Raw genomic sequence first — 24,019 nt, forward strand, 5'->3', positions numbered from 1 at the left:
GCGCACAGCCTCCTGGGAGTGGTAGTTCGACGGCGCCCCACGCCTGCCTTCTTTGCGGGCGGAGGAACTACAACTCCCAGGGCAACCCGGAAGCAGCCTTGGCAACGGAGCGGTCTTTCCAGCTTTGCCTTGGTCCGGGCCTGAACCTGGAAAATGCTGCTGGCGCCCCAGGATATGTCCTCTTCAAGGAAGAGGACGGGGCCGAATCGCTGGAAACAATTTACCAGGAAGCCGAGTCCCAAGGTGATTCATCCCAATCGGGAGCTCTGGGGGGGGTGCGGGGACCGACCCCGTGGGCAGCCGAGCCGGGCTGCGCTTCCTCCTTCTTCCCCCAGGGGCATCCTTACTTGGCTCCCTCTTGCCTTGACTGCCCTGGAGCCAGCATTGTCCTGGGGAAGGGGGCGTATGAACTTTGGGGTCTAGGTACCTTTTGGCTTTGATGGGCAGTACCGTGAAAGAACTGTTTTCATCAAATGCTTTTCACAAACCGGAGAGGTCTGGTAGCACCCATCCGGGTGAAGAGAATTCGCCAATTCCCTCGCCTCCCATTCCCACGCCCACAATTTTAGGGAAGTTCCCACACATTTCATTGTTTTAAAAAAAGGGGTTCCAATTTTAGATCTGTATTGGAAGGGGAAAGTCTTCACGTTAAGTCCTACGCCTCAGAGTCCTCCCCTTCTAATTTTACATAAATTATAAAAAATGAACTCAAGAATGCAAGTGGATATTGGACAGACCAATACTTGATTCACTTAAAAATTTCTGAATTCACCAACATTCAGAAAAATAATTCCTTTTTATATCTGTTACCTCCTTGGATGCATTAGCATCCAAAGACATGGATAACTGATAACCCCATTTTAAACTTGAAGCATACGCAAATGCCATGTGCAAAGTCACAGTCACACGGTGTGTGCCGTCCACAGACTACCTTTTTAACAGTCACAAAAATAAATGCTTTAAATGTGAGAGTACTAAAATGGAGTGGCTTCTCAGCTTTCAGGTCCTGAGCAGTTTCACCAGCTGTTTTCACCCTCAAGTTACACTTTCTTAAAAAAATATATTCTATAGACAAAGTGACCTTTCTTAGGGCTCTAGGCAATTGAGCTTGCAGTTTATTTTAAATATACTAGCTAAATAATGCACCGGACGTAGTCCACTTGGTGAATATTTTGCCCAGAATACGGGAGGGTGGAGGTAGGAGCATTAGACTTGGAAACAGAGTCTGCTCATATTGTAATGTAGTAGTTTCACAATAGATTGGATCTCAAATAGGTTATTGGTATAGACTTGATGATGAAAGGTAAAAATTTGGGTCAATTTCTTAAGACTCCAAAAAGGAAGGATTTTTGCTGCCAGTGCTCATTGTAACTGCCTGGAGGATAAAAATGTAAAAGCACGAGAGCGTCTTGAGGTTCAGTTGTTTTAATAGCATCAGCTCTTTGTTGCAGTGAAAAAGCCACTCAGTTGTCCAGCTGCGTTGATTAGTTATCTTGAGGTGCTGTGAAGGTGACGTATTATGTGAGAGAGTATTATACCTTTCCTTCCTCTGTGTGACAGTATGTTAGTTGAGATATTCCCTTCTTTATTTAAAGACCCACCTGAATTATTAGCAAAGCAAATACTTACCTCTATTTGTTAAGTGACTATTAGAGGGAATTCTACAAGCTTCTACGAGTTACAGAGAGTGAAGAAAGGAAGTGTCTTTCTGGTCTGGTTTCTAATTTCATATTGATATCTGACTGACATGGGTAAAAATATTTGTGATCTTTACTTCATTTTCAGCTTTGTAAAACAGTCGAAGATTGCTTATCCCTCATGATATGCACCGCCTCCCCTCCCTAGTTCTTTTTGGACCAAATAATATTCCTGCTGTAGGTAAGATAGGAAAGCCCCTGGCTACAGGTCATTCTTGAAAAGAGGGGCCCAGGGAAAGGGGCATACCCTTCTCCAAGCAGATTTGCTTCCATGATATTTGAATGATTTGGCTCATGAATTGGCGCTTGTTTGGGTTTTTATAAGGAATATCATATCTATCATTCCTCTATTTTGGTTCTGGAGAGCTTTAAAAAAAAAAAAAAAATACTGACACCTGGGGCCTATTCCAGACCAATTAAATCAGAATCTCCAGGTGGGCCTAGGCAGGAGACAAAAACAGAAGATGTCCCAGAGAAGGCTCCGTGTTTTTTCCTCTGACCATCTCTGTGTTCTTTTCTTGCTTAACTTGTTAATGAAATGCCTTGAGGAAAGAAAAAGGACACTTTTCCATATGCTTTAGTCAGAAGGATAGATTAAAAAGGCAAAGTTGATAAAGTTATTGCTGTGTATTAATATTCTGTATATATTATCTACAGCCTGCCTTTGACCCTGACAATGTGGAGCACTGGATTAAGGTAAGGATATTGCACAGTTAAGATAGGAAGACAGTTAAGAGTCAGACATAATCAGATGGAAAGGAATACTAATCTCCATTTTGCAGTTTTTATTCTCATGTTAACTACGTTGCCTTAGTTGTGTTTTTTTAAACATTTTTTTAATGTTTTTATTTATTTTTGAAGGAGAGAGAGATAGAGCATGAGTGGGGGAGGAGCAGAGAGAGAGGGAGACACAGAATTCGAAGGGGGTCCAGGCTTTAAGCTGTCAGCACAGAGCCTGATGTAGGGCCCAAACTCACAAGCCGTGAGATCACAACCTGAGCCAAAGTCGGATGCTTAACTGACTGAGCCACCCAGGCACCCCTGTTGCTTTAGTTTTATATTCTTTAGTATTTTTTTTTCATTCTGTTGCTTCTCATGAAAGTGTGAATGACAAGAAAATGAATATAGACATACTCTTTCAAATGCTGTGAGGATCACGTGAAGAAGATTAAAGGAGCAGGAGAGGAGAAGCTGTAAGAGAGGATGTGGCAGCCTTCCTAAGATATTGGAAAGACTGTCCTGTAGTTACACTGACCTATGGGACCAATGCATTAGGTGAAAGCTATGCATGCATCATAAGAATTTTCTAATGACTGGAGGGATCCAAACATGGAGAGGGCATTCTCCTAAAGAGATGTGTTTTCTTTTTTGTTTTTTAATGTTTATTTATTTTTGAGAGAGGGACAGAGACAGAGCATGAGCAGGGGAGGGGCAGAGAGGGAGACACAGAATCCAAAGCAGGCTCCAGGCTCCCAGCTGTCAGCACAGAGTCCAACATGGGTCTTGAACCCGCGAACCAGGAGATCATGACCTGAGCAAAAGTCGGAGACTCAACCGACTGAGCCACCCAGGCACCCCAAAGAGATGTATTTTCTATCAATGGAGGTATTCAAGTGGATTCTGAAAGGCCACTTGATGTTAGACTAATGAAGAATATGTTTGAGCATTCTATGATGAGGGGATTGGATTAGGTAACTTTCTGAGCGTTCTTCCAGGCCTGAAATGTATATTTTTGAATGCAAGTACCATTTAAGTTGAAAGTACCATTAAACTACTTCAGGTGCCTGCCTCTGAGTGTCAGCTTGGCAACTTGCCATACTCAATTCATTTGTGCAGCATATGTTTCAAAGTCATGCAGCATTTTCCTGGGAAAATATCATTCTGCCTGTTAGTATTTTGAAGAGCTATTACTTACCTAAATTGACAGGCATTATGAGCACCAGGCCAGATGGAACCTAGGCTAGATGTAATCAATGTTATTTATCCAGACAGTATTTATGAAGTGCCTTCTAGATACCAGTGCACTCTGTTGGACACTGAAGATAAAATAGTGCTTGGGGCAGGTACTCTCTGCCTTCCCAGAGTTAATAGTCCAGCAGGGGTTAAACAACTTACTTAAAACTGTTGGGAGAATTAAAGATGTAATAGAACCATGTGGTGGGGGACACTAATATAGATGGGCCAGAGAAGGCCTGCTGGCTCCTGCGGAAGGTCTGACTTAGAAGACAGCTAAAATGGACCTGCCATTGTGGACGCTAGCCTCTGGGAAGCCCACTCCTCAGCCTCATATTAGGCTTACTTAGTTTACATGTCAGTGCTGAGAGTTCAGTGCCAGACCCCTGCAGGGCTTAGTTGCACATTTAGTTACCGTCTCCTCCAGAGGGGAAGATTTAAGTGACACAGAAGGATAAAATTGTGCTCTGACTTTCTACACCATTTTCCTCTTTTATGCGGTTGACAGCTTCATCAGTTAGATCTTTTATCATTCTTCTAAAACTTGTGCAGTAGCTCTGTCTCAGTTATGCCCTCAAATCTTCCATCTCAGGAAAACCCCCCAGTAAGTCCTTACTTGACCCCGCATTCCATTCTGATTGTGGTACAGCTTGTTGTTACCTAGTGTCTTTGGGTGTATAGCCTAGACTCCCTGCCCTTTCATTTTTATTATCCTCTGGTGTCTACAGTAATTTCCCTCCCTGTTTTTGTTTCTCACCACAGAAATGGTTCTTATAAATGACTTCCTGATCAATCCTCTGTTATCTTCTTCATTCTCAAACTTTGTAAGATTTGTTTGATACAGTTATCACTTTTTTTATTCTAGAAATCCTCTCCTTACCTTTTTGTAACAGGCTTCTCTTGCTTCTCCTATTATTTTTCTGTTCATTCCTGTCTTCTTCTCTAATTTTGTTCCCTACTGTATCTCAACTCTGGATGTACCCTAAACAGTTACAACCTCCGGACCTAAGACTTCAAATCCCCTTAAGTGGACCACCATCTCAAAATCAGCTTAGACCTTGTTACATGGAAGAAGGGGGAAGAGGTATCAGGAAAAGGTGTGGAGCATAGTGAAGTTTGAGAAAGGGCTTTCTTGAGAACAGAAAAGATCACCAGGCAGCACTGAGGACTTGGCTAAAGCAGGTAACTAAAATCTTATGTGATACCAAAAATTGACAGATCAGATTGATCCAGACTTAAAAATTCTCATTGGAGAGACAAAGATACAAGAGATTTGAGGCTTATGTAAGACAGTAGCTGAATATCCATGCAGAGTAGGAAGGAGAGGACCTTTTAAAGGACTCCTAAGTTGGGAGGAGAAGACATATAGTGACTAAGGACTTGTTTAGGTGCAACACCAATCTAGTGGAGGAGGGGGAGCAAAAGAGGCCAATGGACAGGAGGCTGATGAGGGGAAAGGGGTTATCAGCTTTGGGGCTGAACAGTGGGAAATTCTGCGTGATGTAGTGCAGGATGACCATGTCGGTAGGTTGCTGAAGTACAGTTTAGGGGAAGGCCATTGGAATAGAGATCAAGCAAACCCTGAGGCTGAAATGTTGGTGAGTCTTCCTCAGAGATGTTGAAGTCACTTAGAATCAGGCAGATGCTTGAGTAGAACTGTGAGTTCTAGGGGAGCTCACCCAAAATGCCAACAGTTCACTATGATTTATAATTTATCCTCATCCTGATTTGATACACTGACTCATCTTTTTACTCCTGTGCATTCTGTTACTTTGATAGTTAAGCTTTCTAAACATTTTCATTGATTCTCTATTCTTGAACCTTCAGTGATTCTGCATGCCATCCAATGAAACTCTGTAAATTCTAGATGGGTGTTTAAGTCTCTCTGTCAATGTACCTATAATATCAATCAACCTGTAACAGCCCCTTTGCTGATACTCTGTGTGACTGCTGTCAGGCTGGTCTCCTTCCCATCTATCTTACCTTCACTTTGACTTACACTGATCTCCCCCAACCCCCCCCCCCCCCCCGGCCTGGAATATCATTCCTCTCTGGTGTGTGTGTGTGGGGGGGTCAATCCAGATCCTTCCCTTAAAGCTCAGCTTGAGATGCACCTCTCAGTGAATAGCTTCCCCTCACCCACCTCAACCACCTAATCCCATTTTATCTAATACTTTTTTCTTTGGAATTATTTTGGCATTCATACACAACAGAAACAGCATCAAGCATTTGCTTATATACAGAGTGATGAAAAAAGAATTGGGCAGTTTCAAAAATATCTTACTCCTGAAACTATTATATATAAACATGCAGTTTGTACTTGAGGGTATATTAAGAACCTTGTGCTTGTACCTCCCAACGTTGAGGAAATTGGAGTCCATTGTAGCTGTTGTTTCTGCCATTGGGTGGACAGTGGGATTGATGTGTGCTGTGGGACATGAGGAGCTCATATTGAGCATTTATAAGATCATGGGAATAATTGAGATAGTTCCTTTACAAATTATATACTTGCATGTAACATAATTACTGAGTAACTTTACTATTCAAGTAACTCTGTTCAGGTTTTCAGGTTTTCTATGTAATCACCCTGCGTTACTTTAGAACTATGAGTTTTTTCTTGCACACATGGCATATGAAACAATAAATAGGTAGGTAGATGAAAGTGAACTCTCTGAAAAGTCACTTTTAGTTTTGTTTTCCCCTTAACGTCCACTAAGGTAGTAGGAACAAAGCTCGCCTTCAATCCTTCAACCAACTTACTTAAAGAATAAGTTGTTAAGTTGACACTGTTTGTTTTAGTGAAATATAACTTAAGATAAACCTCTTCCATTTCTCACATATTTATTTTGAAAGAAATGGTAAAGATGTAATATTTTAAACAAGGAATACAGACAATTTCTAATCCTTAGTATCATCTATTTTTTCCCCAAATTTTCATTTTAAGTGATATCCCAAACACTTGCTTTGTCAGAGCTGAGCAGACATTTCTCTTTACTCCCTTCCTTGTAAGTTATCGGTCTGTGCCCTTCTTTAGTACCCAAATCAGTCTTCCCTATCTCCAAGTTCTCTACCTCCTTTAATAAGAATCTGTACAAATTCTAAATCAGTCTTCCCCATCTCCAAGTTCTCTACCTCCTTTGATAAGAATCTATACAAATTCTAACTCACATGAGATGACATACCATACAGAGTTCTTTCTTTCATTCATAGCCTGAGGAACTGAGTCTACGATCTGGGTTTGTTTACTTTTTGTTTGTGAATGTTGGTTTAAAAACTGAAAGTTGATCTATTTTATTTGCACATTATTTACATATATATGTATATAGCATCTACAAACCTACAGAATATGTGAAATTCATCATGCTGTCTTAGAATGTTAAAACCTTAAAGGGAAGGACTATATGCCCAGCGAATTGTGACCATCTACTGAATGGCATATTGACCATCATAAATTTGGGCACATCAGAGACCAAGAAATAATGTGGGAAACAGATCTCTCCCGAGTGACCTCATAATGAGTGAATGATATTTTCTTTATTTTAACCCTGATTAGATTGTGTTTTCTTCTGATTCCTATCTTTTCCTGTGTGTTCTATTTTCCACATCTTTTTCAAATTACCTTTGGCTTTTCAGTTTTATTCCTCTGTTTCTAATTCAAACTTAATATATGAAATCCTTGAGAATTTAAAAGGTAAAGTCCCTGGCAAATTTTGGCAGAGGTACTACCAGTTTTTCCATGAAGAGCAAGAGGAAAAATCATTTCCAAAATAGGTCAGGCAACAATATAAACTTTGGGAAAGTTTAGCTTTTTAAAATAAATCCTGCATGTATTCCTTTTTTCAACAAAAATTTATGGGGCATCTGTTACATGTACTGGGGGTTTCATGCATGAAAAGGACAAAAATGTCTGCTCACATTCTACTTAGGGGAGACAATAAATGGTAAAATATAAGGTCATAAGTGCTACAGAGAAAGAGCAGAGAAGGAGAATAGGGAGAGCCACAAGGAGGGTGGTTACCTTCCTTTCATGTAGTGTAGTTCGAGAAGGACTTAGGACAAAGGTGATATTTGAGTAAAGACTTGAGGAGGCAAGGGAAAGAGTTGTTTGGCTATCGAGGGAGAGCAGTTCAGCAGAGGGGAAACAAGTGCAAAGGCCCTGAGGTGGGACCATGCTTGGCATATGTGAAGAGGAATGAACCAGTAGATGGGTGTGGCTGAAGTTGAGTGAGCAATGGGATGTAGCAAACAAGAAGGTTGGAGAGTTCACCAAGGGCCTCATGGTACAGGACCATGAAGCACATTGGAAGGACTTTGACTTTTATTCTGAGTAAAATACAGAACAATTGAAGAGGTTGTTTTTTTTTTTTTTTAATGTTTATTTATTTCAGAGAGAGCACGAGTGGGGGAGGGGCAGAAAGTGAGGGAGACACAGAATCCACAGCAGGCTCCAGGCTCCGAGCTGTCAGCACAGAGCCTGATGTGGAGCTCGAACCCACAAACCGCGAGATCACGACCCAAGTTGAAGTCGGATGCTCAACCGACTGAGCCGCCCAGGCGCCCCAAGAACAATTTAAGAATTTTGAGTGGAGTTATGTTATGGCTTTCATTTTAAAGGGACTATCTGCTGTGATGGGAGACTATCACAGAAAATCTGTCAGGAAATTGCAGTGCCTTGGACCAGGTGATAGCAGTAGAGGTGACCAGAAGGGGTCAGATCCTGGATATAGTTTGAAAATAGAGTCAACAGATTTCCTGACCAATTGGATGTGGGGTGAGAGGGAGAGACTATGTTCAAGAAGGACTACAGGGTTTTCATCCTGAAAACTAAAAAAGTGGAATTGTTACTACCAGGTGTTGAGGAAAGCAAGTCTGTGGGGAGGGGGAAAGTCAGGGATTTAGTTGTAAAATAAATTATTTTTTGTTGTGCAGATAAATGAAAATGTGAACACAGTTTGCCCACCTCCACCAATCCCATGAATTGGGCCACGTTTTACTGTTGAATTAAAACATTCTGGATGACTACCGTTCAGTGGTTCTATCCCAATTTTATTGAGCCTATAGTTTGTTTAACATATGATGGGAGGTTCATTTCAGGGGTAGTAATTTAAAGAAGTATAGCTACGCTGCCTCTGGTTCATATTCGTATGCAAATCCTAGTGGCGTTGAAGCTAATAAAATATTCTATTTTTTATTTGAAATAAAATAATCCAGGTGTCAGGATCCCATCACTAATGCTCTAAACAAAAATTATCTACAGTCTAAATAATCTTTTGTTCAAATATAAGCATTGTGAATACCTGTTAAAATTTGGCAAAATATTGTAGTTAATTTCATGTTTAAAAAATGAAATTATTTGGGGTGTTTACACCTCAGAGTTCCTTCAAAAATGGAAAAATGGAAGTATTTTAGTAGTTGATAGAAAATCAGTTTCATGAGCAGGAGAAAAATTCTTTAGCCCTGGACAAAGTTGTCATCTTAATGGATTTCTTTTTTCTGTTATATTGAAGAGGGTGGAGAAAGCCTCAGAATTTGCAGTTTCAAAAGCATTCTCTGCTAGAAATTCTGATTTATCCAGAAGGCTTTGGAGCCATATCATAGATTTGGAAACACCTGAGCAAATAGAGGATCATGATGAAGTCTATGCAGAAGGTAAGAGAATACATTTTTTGCTGCAATGTTAACAGTTCTTTAGAATACAGTTTATTAAAGCATAACCTGTAATGCATTTCAAAGTACAGAATGGAAACTTTTCTTTCTCTTGCTGTTAATTTTTGTGTCTTTCTATCTTCCTGAAACTAATCTACTCTGGAGTAAACTCCAGTATTACAAGTAGTGCTCTATTTAAGGCCCATTTTGTCTCCTGAAATAGAACCACATTCAGAGGCAGTTTGATACGGCACAGCTAACTGGTGAGTGCTGTAAGGTATTAGTCCTGTTACACAGAAGACAGCATGATAACTTCATCTAGTATTATGAGATAATTTGACCGCTAGTTTGTAAATCCACTTTATTCCTTATGAAGAGAGTCTAAACCTCATCTAACCTCCCTACCTTCCCAAAGCATTTACTCCTCTGGAATTTAGTATTTTAGTTTCTCATGCTCTGAGAAACTCCAGCACTTAGGGATGAAGAGATCAGGAGGAACCAGCAAAGAGGACTGGAAAAGAGAAGCCACAGAGGTTAGGAGGAAAGTCAGAGTGGCCATCTCCTGGAAGCCAGCTTCCATTTGGATTATCTATGTCTCCATTTATTCAGATTATGTCTTCGTTCAAAAAACATATATATAATTATTCTTTTATATGTATGATTATTTGTATATCTATATAATTTATTTATAATGAAAATTTATACATTTGTAACAAAATATATATTTATTTTATATATTATATACATGTCAATATATATATACAATTAGTACTCTGAGCCAGGTACTATTTTAGATACTGGAGGAACAGGTTATGAACAAGAGAGGCAAAGCCCTTGCTTTCATGGGGTATATGTTTTAGTGTGAGAATAAAGAAAACTGAAAGAATTATTAGGTAATGATAAATCATTCCAGTTTTCACCTGAATAATAAGAAGGAGCCAGCCAACTGGTGATGGAGGAAGGGCATCCCAGACAGAGGGAAAGACAGCATCAAGAGTTGAAGTACAGACAAGCTTGGTGTGCTCAAGGAACTGAAGGAAGAGCAGTGTGGCCGGAGCTTCCCAATGAAGATGAGCTTGCAGGAGTGAGCAGAAGACATATTACATAGGGCCCTTATAGGCCTGGGAAAAGAATTTAGACTTTATTCTGAGTATAAGAAGACATTGAAGGGTTTTAAGCAGAGGTTTAGCAGCACAGTATTTGAATTATATGAAGAATGGATCATAAGGAAGAAAAGGAGGGAAAAGGGAGACAAGTGGGAGGCTGTTGCAGTGGTCTGGGTGAGCAGTAATGGCACTTGATCTTGGTGGTTCGTAGTATTGGAGATGGAGAAAGGAGATTGATTCAGAAATTGGCAAGGCTACATCTTGCCCACCCTATCTCCTAATCCACTAGTGGGAATGCACAAAATAGTGTTTACTTAACCCATTTCCCAAGCTCCCTTTACCATGAAACTCTTTTTATCCTGAAATCCATATTCATATCTTGAAGAATTAGTGATACACATTAGAAAGTACTAGTATATGGACAGAACATGGTTTTCAAAGGTTTATATCCTTTTTTCTTTTCTCATCAACCATCTGTTAATATTCAATAAGAACCAATGTTCTGAGGAACATTCTTTGAGAAATTCTGCTTAATGTAGCCTTAGAGCCTCTGATCCAACATGAGGTATTCCTACAGTTGAACCCTCTAAGAGAAGTTCCCTTTCTTTTTTCTTTTGGGGTACTTCATACTAAACCCCTGTTTACTAATGAATGACATTTAGCAGATCTGAGTTAGTCTACACATAAATTATTATACACATAACTGCATGTATTACTGTACACAGGGTTACTCAGTAAATATCTGTCCCCTTTCTCTTCCTGCCTCTGAAAGCCAGTGATATTTGTTACGAGTATACTTTTCACACTTAGTTTCTACTACCTTGATTCATTTTTTTCTGTTTTATATGATATGCATTGCCAGCTGTATTAAATGCCTTTTGGCATCATTTCATGTAATAAACATTTCATTCTCTCAGAGCTGTGTGATAATGGTAATAACGATGAAGATAGTGGTGAAATATATACTTTTCCTTTTTGAAAGCTCTCTGACCTACCCATAGAGCTGTCTGATAATGATGATAGTGATGAAGGTCATGCTAAAGTAGACATTTTCTCCCATACCTATCCATTTAAGAAGATTTTCTGAATATCACTAGGAATTTGGCTGCCAGGATGTCACACTGTTTGATTTTCCTGTTACCTCAATGGGCCTCTCCTTCCTAGTCTGCTTTCCTGCTTCTGCTTCAGCTCTTTAGCCCCTAAACACTGGAGGTGTTCAGAGCTTATTCCTGGAACCAATCCTCTATCCATCTTCCTCCTTCGGCGATCTTGTCCACTTCTATGGCTTTAAATACTGTCCGTATGCTGGCAACACCCACACTTATTTCTTCGTCTTGGACCTCTTCCCTGAAATCGAGAGTGATATAGCCAATGCCTCTTTGACATTCTTATTTGACATTTCTTGTTTGTATGTCTCATAAGCATTTCAAACCAAACTAGTCTAAAACTGAATCCCTGATCTTCTCTCCAAACCTGCTTTGCCCTTGGCCTTCCTTGTCTCAGTAAATGGCATCTCCATTTTTACAGTTGCTTAGGCCAAAAACCTTATAGATTTCTTTCTCTCAATTCCCATATCATATATCGGCAAACCAATTCCACCTCAAAGCATTACTTTCTAAAATTGGACCATTTTTAATACTTTCACTCTAGGTCCGGGCTCCTATCACTTTTTTCCTAGATTATTGCAATTGTCTTTGAATTGGTGTCACCTACTTCTATGCAAGGGATTTTCAACCTCAGTACTATGGATGTTTTGGGCCAGCTAATTTTTTTTTGTGGGGGCTGTCCTGTGCATTGTTGGATGTTTAGCAGCATACCTGGCCTCTGTTACCCCAGTTGTGATAACCAAAAATGGCTGTAGACATTGCCAAATGTCTACTCGGGGGCAGGATCACCCCTGGTCTAGAATTACTGCTCTAAACCTGATCCGCATGTTACCTCTTTACGTCGTCTCCTACATTCCCCCTTCACTCACTCCTTTCTACACTGCCTCCTTGCTATTTCTCCAATACTCTAGACGTTCTCTTCCGTGGGGCCTTTGCACTTGCTTTCCCTCTACATGGAATAATATTGCCTTACATGTCCATATGGCTCACTCCTTCACTTTCTTCTCTTCTTTGCCCAAATGTCTTCTCAAGGAGGCCTTCTTTGACCCCTTCCCCCCAGTTTAAAACTATCAATACCTACCTTCCATTTCTTGTACATCATTTCTCCTCTTCCTGCTCTGTTTTTCTGATTTACTTATTGTCTCTCTTCTCCAATTAGAATGTAAACTTCATTGGTGATAGGTTTTATTTGTCCTGTTTTGTTTGCTGCTCTATTCACAGCATCTAGTGCAGTACTTGACACGTTAGATGCTCAATTAATATTTATTGAATGAATGAAAACAGTGAATGAAGAAAGTATCTGAAGTAATTGAAATACTAAAAAGATTTTTTGTTTCACTGATAGCTCAGGAGCTAGTCAACAACTGGTTAGACACCAAACTTAAGCAAGAACTAGCAAGTGATGGTGAAGATGCTAAAGACACGGTATCAAATATCCCTTCTGTGCCGGAAGCCACTGGGCATTCGAAATATGACAGGTTTGATGGTAAGAACTTGTCTGATTGTTTTAAGCTTTAACATCTAATAAATGTATCTAAGAAATCTTTTTAATTGTTTGGAATAATACATGATATATTATTTGACTTTTCTGTGTTTTTGCTTAGTTTTATAATTAGCTTTAATTTTTCTTGGTTCAATTTAAATTACTTACCTATATCCTCAGTAAATTCATAATGTTTTTCAAATTAAAAGTATTGTTTGTAATTCTTCTTTTGATTATAATACCAATGCATGCTATTTGAGTGTCTTCCCATGTATTGTTGAATGACTCCTTACTTTGATAGGGGCTACATTTAAACATTCTTGTATCATTTTTTAAAATTTTTCTATTTTTGAGAGAGAGAGACAGGGAGAGAGAGACAGAGAGAGAGAGAGAGTGCACACAAGCCGGGGTGGGAGTCAAAGAAAGAGGGCCAGGGAGAATCCCAACTGTCATCGCAGAGCCTGACACAGGGCTCAATCTAATGAACTGCGAGATCATGATCTGAGCCAAGATCAAGACACTTAACTGACTGAGCCACCCAGAAACCCCTAAACATTCCTTTATCATTTTATATTTATGAAATGCTTCATATATCTTTATAAGAGAGCTTATTGCTTGTGCACAGAGCCAGTTTGTGAGGGTTCCTCAGATGTACTCAGAATTTGATATTATTTTCTTCAGCATAAAGGTAGGCCTGGTGATGGTGGTGGCAAATCCTCATGTGTGACTCAGACACCCTGGGTAAACTCACCTGGCGGCATTTTTCTTGTTTAGGGCTCTACAAAATCAACAAAATCCCCAGCCCAGGAATCACAAAGTCATGAGCTCTTAAAGTTAGAGGAATCCTTCAAGATCAGCTAATCTGATCTCTCCTCTTCACCCCCTCAGACAGAGATCCTTCTATAGTATCCCTAACATGGAGTGATATAATCTCTGCCAGTAGAGGAATGCCTGGGTGGCTCAGTCGGTTGAGTGTCCAACTTCGGTTCAGGTCATGATCTCACGGTTCGTGAGTTCAAGCCCTGTGTCAGGCTCTGTGCTGAAAGCTCAGAGCCTGGAGCCTGTTTCCAATTCTGTGTCTCCCTCTCTCTCTGCCCCTCCCTCACTTGCACTCTGTCTCTCTCTCTCTCTCAAAAAGAGATAAACATTTTAAAAAAATATTAAAAACAAAACAAAACAAAACTCTGCCAGTACAGCTCCCAGGACAGGAGGAGCCCATTTCAGCTGTTGTGAGGCTCTACTCCTCACACATTCTCTCTTGGGAATTTGTCCTCTATAACTTTTACCCTTTAGTACAACAGAAAGTAATATCATGTTCCCTTTCCCAAGAAAACTGTTGTTTGTTTGTTTGTTTGTTTGTTTGTTTGTTTGTTTTGTGGGTGATATAATCATATCTGATCTCATATACTTCAATGTTCCTGGCTTAAATACACCAGTTCTCTCAACAGTTCTTTATGTCACATCATTTCTAAATCTCATTATCCTGGTTGCCACCTTCTGGATGTTTTCTAATTTATTAATGTCATTATTAAAGTGAGGCATTTCCATACTTCATATTTATTCTGAAGCATATATGGAATATAGTGAAACTATTACTTCCTTTCATATGGCGCTAATAGATATCGTTATATTTCTTAGACTGGCAATTTTCATCTAGTATCATACCATCCCTCACACATCTTTTGCTTGTAGAGTGTTTTGTTTTCCTCATTTTTTAGATCAAAACTGAACAAAGGTATTATGGAGCCATTAAAGAAGATATTACCAAAAATATTGATTAATGTGATTATCTCAATAGACACAGAAGTACTTAACAAAATCTAACATCCAATCCTAATAAAAACTCTCAGCAAATTAGTAATAGAAGGTAAATTTCAACCTAACAAAGGTCATTTACATAAGATGTACAAAAAACAAATACCAAAATGACAAATATAAATATCTTGTCAGGAATTACACCTAATGTAAATGGATTAAATACTCCAAATAAAAGACGAAGATTTTAAAATATGAACTATATGCTGTCTGCAAGTTACACAATTTAGATTCAAAGACACAAATAGATTGAAAGTAAAATTCTGGAAAAAGATATACTGTGCAATTAGTAACCAAAAGAAAGTGAGAACAACTTAGTAATATCAGAAAAAATAGACCTTAAGATAAAAAAATTGTTGGGGAACCTGGGTGGCTCAGTTGGTTAAGCCTCTGACTCTTGATTTCAATTCAGGGCATGATCTCACAGTTTGTGAATTCGAGCCCCGCATCAGGCTATGTACTGGCAGTGCAGAGCCTACTTGGGATTTTCTCTCTCCCTCTCTCTCTTTCTCTCTCTCTGCCTCTCCCATGCTTGCTCGCTCTTGCTCTCTCTCTCCCTCTCTCTCTCTCAAAAATTTTAAAAAATTGTTATTAGAGGGATGACTGGGTGGCTCAGTTGGTTAAGTGTCTGACTTGATTTCAGGCTCAGGTCATGATCTCATGGTAGTGAGATGGAGCCCCGCATCAGGCTCTGCACGGGGCATGGAGCCTGCTTAAGAGTCTCTCTCTCCCTCGCCTTCTGCCCCTCCCCACCTCGTGCTTGCTCTCTCTCAAAAAAAAAAATTGTTACTAGGGACAAAGAAGGGAGTTTTATAACGATAAAGGGACAAGTATAAACATACATACACCTAACAAAAAAGCCCCAAAATATATGAAGCAAAAACTGACAAAGTTGAAGGAAGAAATAGATAATTCAACAATTCTCCAAATTATTTGGAAACCTCATACCCCATTTTCAATAATGTATGGAACTAAACAGAACATCAACAAGAACGATGTTCACTATCCCTAGCCATCAAGAAAATGCACATTAGAACTACTTTGAGTAACCACTACATACCTAATAAAATGGCTTGTATCCGAAGACTGATGACACCAAGTATTGGTGAGGATGTGGAGTAACTGGAACATTCCTGTCCTGCTGATGATTATGTGAAATTGTATAACCACTCTGGAAAACAGTTTGACAGTTTTTTAAAAAGTTAAACAGATACTTATACGATCAAGCCATTCCACTCCTAGGCATTTTCCCAAGAGAAAAGAAAGCATATGTTCATACAAAAACTTGTACACACATGTTTATAACAACTTTATTTGTAATAGCCAAGATCTGGAAACAACCCAAATGTCTATCCCTGAATAAATGAACAAATCATGGTATACCCATACAGTGGAATACTAATCAGCAATAAAAAGTGATAAACTATTGATATAACATGAATCTCAAAAATAATTATGCTGAGTAAAAGAAGGCTGACGAAAAAAGTACAGAGTGTATGATTTAATTAATACAAAATTCCAGAAAATGTAAATTTATAGTGTGAGAAAGCAGGTCTGTGGCTGCCTGGGATAAGACAGAGAACGTGGGGAGGAGTGGGAGGAAGAACTTGCAAATCAGCATGAGGATCCTTTTGGAGCTGACAGACATGTTCCTTATCTTGGTTTTAGTGATGGTTTTACTGGTAGATGTATATGTCAAAACTTATGGTAGGCTTTAAATATTTACAGTTTATTGTATGTCAATTATACCTCAATACAACCATTAAAAAAAAAAAAGCAACGGACGGGGCAGTTGGCTGGCACAGTCGGTGGAGCACATCACTCTTAACCTCAGGGTCGGGAGTTCGAACCCCATGTTGGACGTGGAGCTTACTTAAAATAAAAAAAATGTAAAAAAGAAGCAATAGTCTTCAAGGATGTTTAGACTGAAATAGTATCTTTTACGTTTGGCAATGAAGGAATCTTTAGTGACTTGGGGAGGGAAGATTTGTCATTTTTCCTCTCAGCTGAAGGTAGTTAATTGCTGAGGGCTGTACTCACCCAATTGGCATTATCAGTTACTGTTTATTAAACACCCACAGCTTTATATTTTTATTATACCGAGGTTATTTATTTAAATATGGAAATTGTACTAAATTTTTTTTCCCTTTTTTTGTTCTTGCTCTGTCTCCCCCAGAGTTATGTGGCTATTTGGAGGAAGAAGAGGAAAGTACCACTGTTCAAAAATTTATAGACCATCTGCTCCATAAAGAAGTGGTGGATTCTGGAATGTTGGAAGATCTTGGAATGAATGGAAACCAAGACAAGCAGCAGCAGAAGGATCCTCGCCTTACCATGGAGATGAGACATAAGCAGGTGGGAGGGAAAAACAAAATTAAAATGGGTAACAGGAAGCAATCTTTGTGTAGCACATTTAATAAGCTTAAATAAAGACTTAGGCTTTATTATGAAAAAGGGTGCCATCTGTGGTTTGGTTAGAAAGAATAAAAATAAAATATAAGAACTTCAGAAGAAAAATAATGCTCATAAACTGAGAACAGGAAACAATTTAAGAAAACCAAAAAAGAGAACAATTGATTTTGAACAATGGAGTGGTGAACTAAACTTTATATTAGTTTGTATGTGATATTTTCTATTATAAATATGTAGATTGGTTTTGCTTGAATTTGGTTTTTGAACTGTGACATCAATATATTAATATCATGAATATTCTAGTGAGTGTTATAATGATAATTCTTTTCCAGACAACTGAAAAATTCACTCATTTTGTGATTATAATTTGAAAGGGAGGACAGATCTGAATTAAATCTAGTTCAGCTGTTTTGAATTAGAAAGGCATATGGGAACTTTCTTTTCTTCAAAGGGAATAAATAGTGGGTTATAGGAAAAAGATGCATCTCCACTCTTTGTAGGGGAACTTTAGGAAATCAGAATGACCAAGTCTTTTCCACATGTCCAGAACTAAGACTGAACTAAAATAATTGCATATGCATTTTATGCTACCTTTTTATAACTCTGAATTTCTGATTGTTTTAAATTATTAAGATGTGCCTAATTAGCACTGGAGATATTAGAAAAATGGGTAGAAGTATGATCCTTTTGGGTTTGTGAAAAAAGGGAGGAGAGAAGGTTTAATAAGAGATTGCCAATATCTGAAAGTGGATACTCTCATAAGTGGAGAGTAAGGTGAGGGTAAAGGTAAGTGACCTAGGAGGGAAAGGAGCACTCCCGTACTTACAGTTAGCCAAGCCTCTACAGAATCAGTATGCTTGAAAAATTGACTGTGCTTATTCAGAAATACCTGTGAAATTCATGGTTTTGATTTCCAAATAAGAGCCAGAATCATTGATATATTTAAATAATGATAAAAATGAATAAAGGGTAGGGGGCGCCTGGGTGGTTCAGTTGGTTGAGTATCCAGCTCTTGATTTGGGCTCGGGTCATGGATTGAGCCCTGCGTATGACTCCATGCTGAGACTGGAGCTGCTTAAGATTCTCTCTCTCCCTCCTTCTACCCTTCTCCCCCACTCGCTCTCATTCACTCTCTCAAATAAAAAAAAAAATTTTTTTTTAATGAATAAAGTGTGTGGTGTTCTTAAAGCAGTTTATCACTGTTCTATCCTTCACAATGTAGCCTCCCCCAAATATCCATATTCTTTCTTAAATTATAATCAGCCTGCAGACCGGGCCCAAATGAACAGCAGTAGTGTATATCTTGGAAAACTTTAGGGGTCAGAAATTATTACTAAGTAAGCATCCAGAAGGTGGCATCTGACCCATTAGATTTTCAACTTTTCCATGATGCAAATCATTCCCAGACTCTTTGGGAGTCCTCCTACCTGACTTCATCTAGACTTTTGAATTGGTTTATACCCAGTAAACATGAATTCTTCCTATTTTTCTGATAAACAGTGGGCTTCTGGGCCAGAATGTTTCAAACTGGGCATATTGTGAACTTGAAAATGTATTCTAAGCTTTTGCATATCCTTTTCTACTTGAAAGGCTGCATTTCACCCTTGTTGTATTCTCTTTAAGGTAAAAGAAAATCGCCTAAGACGTGAGAAAGAACTAGAGCGCCAGAGAATTGAAAAGACCCTGAAAAAATCAGCGTTGTTAGAGGCTCAGTATTTGGTGCAAGAAGAGAAGAGAAAGAAGGCTCTGGAGGCCAAGAAAGAGGAGGAGGAGATTCAAAGGGAGATGGTAAAGCTGCGGAGGGAGATAATTGAGAGGAGACGCACTGTGGAAGAAGCATGGAAAATGTAAGCTGGTCGTGGTGAGCAGTGTGGAGTTTTTTTGTTTAAGCAGTCATTTTGGAAGTACTCTAAAAAAAATGGACATTGTAATAGCAAAACACAAAAGAGAAATCACCCACCATTCCAGTATCTTAACAAATTATTTAACATTTTTCTGTTTCCTCTGGGTCTCGATCCCTTTACATACTTAAAGTACATTTAATTTGTTATTTTGCTTGTCATAATTAACATGTTGCCCAGAGTCCTGAGGTCTGTGTATTACCCCACTGAGTTCCTAGACCATAGTTTATGTAATGACCTCCCCGCCCAACCTGATAAGCATTTCAACTCTTTCAGGTTTGTCACCATGTAATAATGCAGTGAGCTTCCTTAAGCATAGAGCTTTTTATATTCTTAGGCATGTAATTACTGAGTTAAACGGTACAGGCCTTTTAATGACTCTTGAAACATTGCCAAATTTCTTTCGAAATGCATTGTACTTATTTACACTATTGCTGGCAGTGGGCCAGATTAGCACACTCTTCTCAGCATTGGGGAGTACTATCACTTTCAGTATTTTTGCAATTTTAATAGGTAGTTTGTATTAGTTTGTATTTCTTTCGTTACCTGTATATTTGCTCACTGTGCCTCAGCCGGTGTGAATTGTGTGTCTTACCTTCTGATAATCCTACAGAATCCTCATTGCCTTCCAGCCACTGATCAAGAACGGAAATATCTGACATAAGAGGAAAATCAAAATAGTCTTCACCGGATGTAGTACTATTATGTATCCTTATGCAGAAAATGAGCTTCCTAAATGAAATAAATAACTAATGTATTTATTCTGAGAAACAGCACTGATGCATAAATTGGAAAAACCTTGGAGCAACATGCCTCAAGTGACTGAATACTCAAAACTCAAAGGCTAGAAAGACCTATTAGATAATCCCTTCCACCCCACCAGCCTACACAGCTTTTCCCCCTGTGTTCTTGATTGCTCTCATTCTATCCAATTTAAAACAGCTCGGCAGTGGATGTGGGCTTCACTCTTCCAAGTGCCAGCCTCAGGCTTCCTCCAGACGCCATTCCTTTCAGAAAGCAATCAACAGTGTTTTAGGGAGTTTCTCGCTAAGGGCAACCTTACTTTTCAGATTGCTCTTAAACCCTGAAAAATCTAGGCAGACCTAAAATAAATTATGAAAACCGGTAACATTTGATTGTAACAGGATGCTCTGTTCAGAGTGGGCACTCATCAAATGTTCACTGACCACTCATTTCTTTTAAAAGTTAAAATCTTGTCCATGAGTCCAGCGATTCAGATAATATGCTCTACTGCTAGCAGATGAACTGATTTTAAACGTTCTAGAAAGTAATTTGTCAATAAACAACAAGAGCCATAAAAATGGTGTTATCACTTGACCTGGGAGTTCCAATCTTAGGAAAACTCTCCTAAGAAAATGATCAGAAATCCAGGCAAAGATTTGTGCACAAAGATTATTAAATATAATATTATGTATGATCAACATTGATAAATATTAGAAAAATTGATAAAACTGGTGGTACAACCAGATATCACTGACATATTGTCAGTGTGTGTTTTCTGGGTGGAAATATGGATGGCTTTTATAGCTCTGGTGTTTCACAATGAGCAGCTATTATGTTCATAACATATTGTAATGTTATTTTAGAAAATCAGATCCATCGTATTAGAACTGTATTTCTTTAAATGGCCACTATGATCTGCCTACAAGTGTCTAATATAACATTATTATGGCACCTGGAGAGAGTCAGTAAAATTTTATTATTGATAGACCTTTTTAATTTTTTTGTAAGCTATCCTAAATCTGCTTCCCTACATATTTGCAAAGTATCTCCTCTAAGAAATCTTTAATTACAAAGGGAAAAATGGCAACTTTACACTGGAGAGGCCCCTTTAACCAAGTGATGGTCAACAGCACAAGTCATAAGATACAACAGTGTGCATCCCCTGTATGTATAGGAGAATTAATGAGAGCATGTTTATAGAGTATTCTGGCATCCCTCTCTCAGTTTGAGTTTCCACAACTGTGAAGTGAAATTCAGAAAGACCTGAGTTTTCACAGCTGGTTTGTGGGCCAAAGCACATAAATCCTGAGTCCTGACTAGGTGCTGTGTATATGACATCATCTTACACACATACATGTACACGTGCTTTAGTACATGCCAGTAAGAAAGCAGTGGCTGTGAGCTTGCTTGAATTGGCAGGTGTGAGAGAGATGACCTGGGTGAGAAAGAATAGATGAGTGAGACAGGGGATGACCAGAGACATGAACAACACATTTACTGAGATATTCCTGTCACTTGTTGAAGGCCTTTTATTAATTGTTATTCTATTTTTTCTCTTTTCAGCTGTTTTAGAATTAATATAAAGTTCCTTCCCTCTTTACTCAAGAATACATGATTCTTTTATTATTTTTTCCCCTAGAAGCCTTGTAAAAGCCTTGGAGTAAAATTCTCATCCCTTTCTTACCTAAGGTCCTTTTTTGTCTCTCCCTCAGAAGAAAGAGAACTTATGTATACAGTAGAAAACACCTAGGAGTTGTTGACTCTCAAATTTTTTTTTTTTATAAATTTTTTTTTTTTCAACGTTTATTTATTTTTGGGACAGAGAGAGACAGAGCATGAACGGGGGAGGGGCAGAGAGAGAGGGAGACACAGAATCGGAAGCAGGCTCCAGGCTCTGAGCCATCAGCCCAGAGCCTGACGCGGGGCTCGAACTCACGGACCGCGAGATCGTGACCTGGCTGAAGTCGGACGCTTAACCGACTGCGCCACCCAGGCGCCCCATCAAATTTTGATCAAAGTATCGCTCAGTGGTAAACTCAGTAAAAATACTTTGCCAAAGGGGCACTTGGCTGGCTCAGCCCAGAGAATATGTGACTCTTGATCTCAGGGTGAGTTTGAATCCCACATTGGGTGTAAGAGATTATTTAAATAAATAAATAAATTTTTTGAAAACTTTACCAAAATATCTATAAGGCCTTCTGTTTTTCAGAGTATAACAGTTTTATTTCATTTAGTGTATATTTTATAAAGGAGTAAACTAAGGCTCACAAAAAAAAAAAAAAAAAGAAAAATCATCCTACTATGGACTTTTAGAACCAGATCTAAAAATCTGTCTTCTGATGGAAAATTCAGTGTTTGTTCCACTATGGTAGGGTGTAATTGCCCATTTTTAAGTCTCTTGTTCCTACATGTATTTTTTAAATTGTTATTAACAGAGAGAAGAAAAAGCAGGAAGAAAATTCTCAAAACAATACAGAAGAAAGCATCTTTCAAAGTGATCATATTCTGGATGAAGAAAAAATGGCAAAAGAAAAAAAGAAGAAACTGAAAGAGTTACTAATCCAGACTTTCAAGGAAAATCATCAGGTAGGAATTGTAACATACCTTTATTCAGCATAAATGACAGAGGGCTCTCTATCAGAGATACAACAGTGTCACACTAAGCCCAACTGAGGCCTCACTGCAAATACCAGAATTGCCCACACCACTATGCTGCCCAGCGGGCTTAGGGCCTGGGGCAGTGCTCCATTCCCTGGTCCCAGGGCTATTCTTATATGTACTCTGTGTGATCCTGGGAAGTCAGGTGTGAATTTGGGATGGCTTCCTAAATTATTACCCGTTTCAGAGTAGCATGGAACCACCAGTGAGGTCTCTGATAGGTTTCGAAAGCTCGGCTTCTACGGTCTTCTGGATTATTCAGAAGAATTACTCAGAAAGTCACTTGCTTTCTGGTAGCTATGATCTTAAAGCAAGATACACTTTTCCTTTTCATGGTCTGCATTTTCTTTTACTCTTTTCTCCCTCTCTTTTACTTTCACTTTTTGTAAAATTAACTGGTCAATTTTTTATTGACAAATGAGCATCTTTTCCAGGCCATTTGAGCATAAATTTGTTTCAGTGAAGTGGGATTCACAATAGTATGCATTTGAGGCTTAAAACATGTCAGGTGTGGAGCACCTGGGTGCCTCAGTCGGTTAAGCATTCGACTTTGGCTCAGGTCGTTATCTCACAGTTGGTGAGTTTGAGCCCCGCATCGGGCTGTGTGCTGACAGCTCAGAGCCTGGAGCCTGCTTTGGATTCTGTGTCTCCCTCTCTCTCTGCCCCACTCACTCTCTTTCCCCACTCACATTCTGTCTCTCTCTGTCTCTCAAAAATAAATAAATGTTAAAAAAAAGTTTTTAAAAACATTTCAGGCGAAAGGGATTACTTGGAAGGTTTGTAAAATGAGAAGGTTGGATGAGAAAGATAAACATGGATATATTTTATATCTTTTATAACACCCACCTATGATTTTAGACTTTGCTGAAATTCAGCAAACAGTAGTGGAATGAATGCAGGAATGCATGGATTTAACAAGAGAAAAGAGAATGTCAGGATGATATTGAGGAGTTTAATAAATGTAGGACAGATTTACAAAAGCCCTGAAATCAGAAACAGGAATTTGAATATAATATTGATAACTAGGATATGAGCAACAAAGTAAAGGAGTGTAAGCAATTTAAAAAAAGAGAGAGGGGAGCACCTGAGTGGCTCAGTGAGTTGAGCTCCAACTCTTGGTTTCAGCCCTGGTCATGATCTCATGGTTCGAGGGTTCAAGCGCCACATCATGCTCCACACTGACAGTGCACAGCCTGCTTGGGATTCTCTCTCTTCCTGTCTCTCTTCCCCTCTCACTTCCCCAACTCACATGCTCATTCTCTCTCAAAAAACAAAAAACAAAAAAAACACATTTGATGGAGGCATTTTGGACTGATGGGCAAAAAGTCATAATTGTTGAGATATAAACCAACAAGATTTCTGGTTAGGGTTTTGGCTTTAGGAATAGAGAGGGTAACATAGTAGGAGGAAATATTAAGAATTGGGATTAACATTTTGAGAAAGATTGGCAAGGACTCTTAGATGCTGCATCTTTCACAGGACAGATGGCATTGGTGTG

General features: G+C 39.0%; 1 protein-coding gene across 5 annotated transcripts in view; it reads left to right on the plus strand.

The window, feature by feature from the left end:
• Positions 1-49: 49 nt before the first annotated feature.
• CCDC191 (coiled-coil domain containing 191) overlaps positions 50-24,019 on the plus strand; it is a 90,300-nt gene continuing 66,330 nt past the window's right edge. For 2 of the 5 annotated variants that reach the window (XM_047874264.1, XM_047874267.1), the window contains exons 1-7: positions 50-243; positions 2,355-2,393; positions 9,158-9,299; positions 12,854-12,994; positions 16,983-17,161; positions 18,842-19,065; positions 22,299-22,449. In XM_047874264.1, the coding sequence (XP_047730220.1) occupies positions 154-243; positions 2,355-2,393; positions 9,158-9,299; positions 12,854-12,994; positions 16,983-17,161; positions 18,842-19,065; positions 22,299-22,449 (966 nt within the window). In that variant the 5' untranslated portion in view covers positions 50-153. Of the gene's footprint in view, positions 244-2,354; positions 2,394-9,157; positions 9,300-12,853; positions 12,995-16,982; positions 17,162-18,841; positions 19,066-22,298; positions 22,450-24,019 lie in introns of those variants that run through there. The other 3 variants (XM_047874266.1, XM_047874269.1, XM_047874268.1) reach the window with 2 other exon arrangements.

This window comes from Prionailurus viverrinus, chromosome C2 (assembly GCF_022837055.1).
Source record: "Prionailurus viverrinus isolate Anna chromosome C2, UM_Priviv_1.0, whole genome shotgun sequence".
Classification (NCBI taxonomy): domain Eukaryota; kingdom Metazoa; phylum Chordata; class Mammalia; order Carnivora; family Felidae; genus Prionailurus; species Prionailurus viverrinus.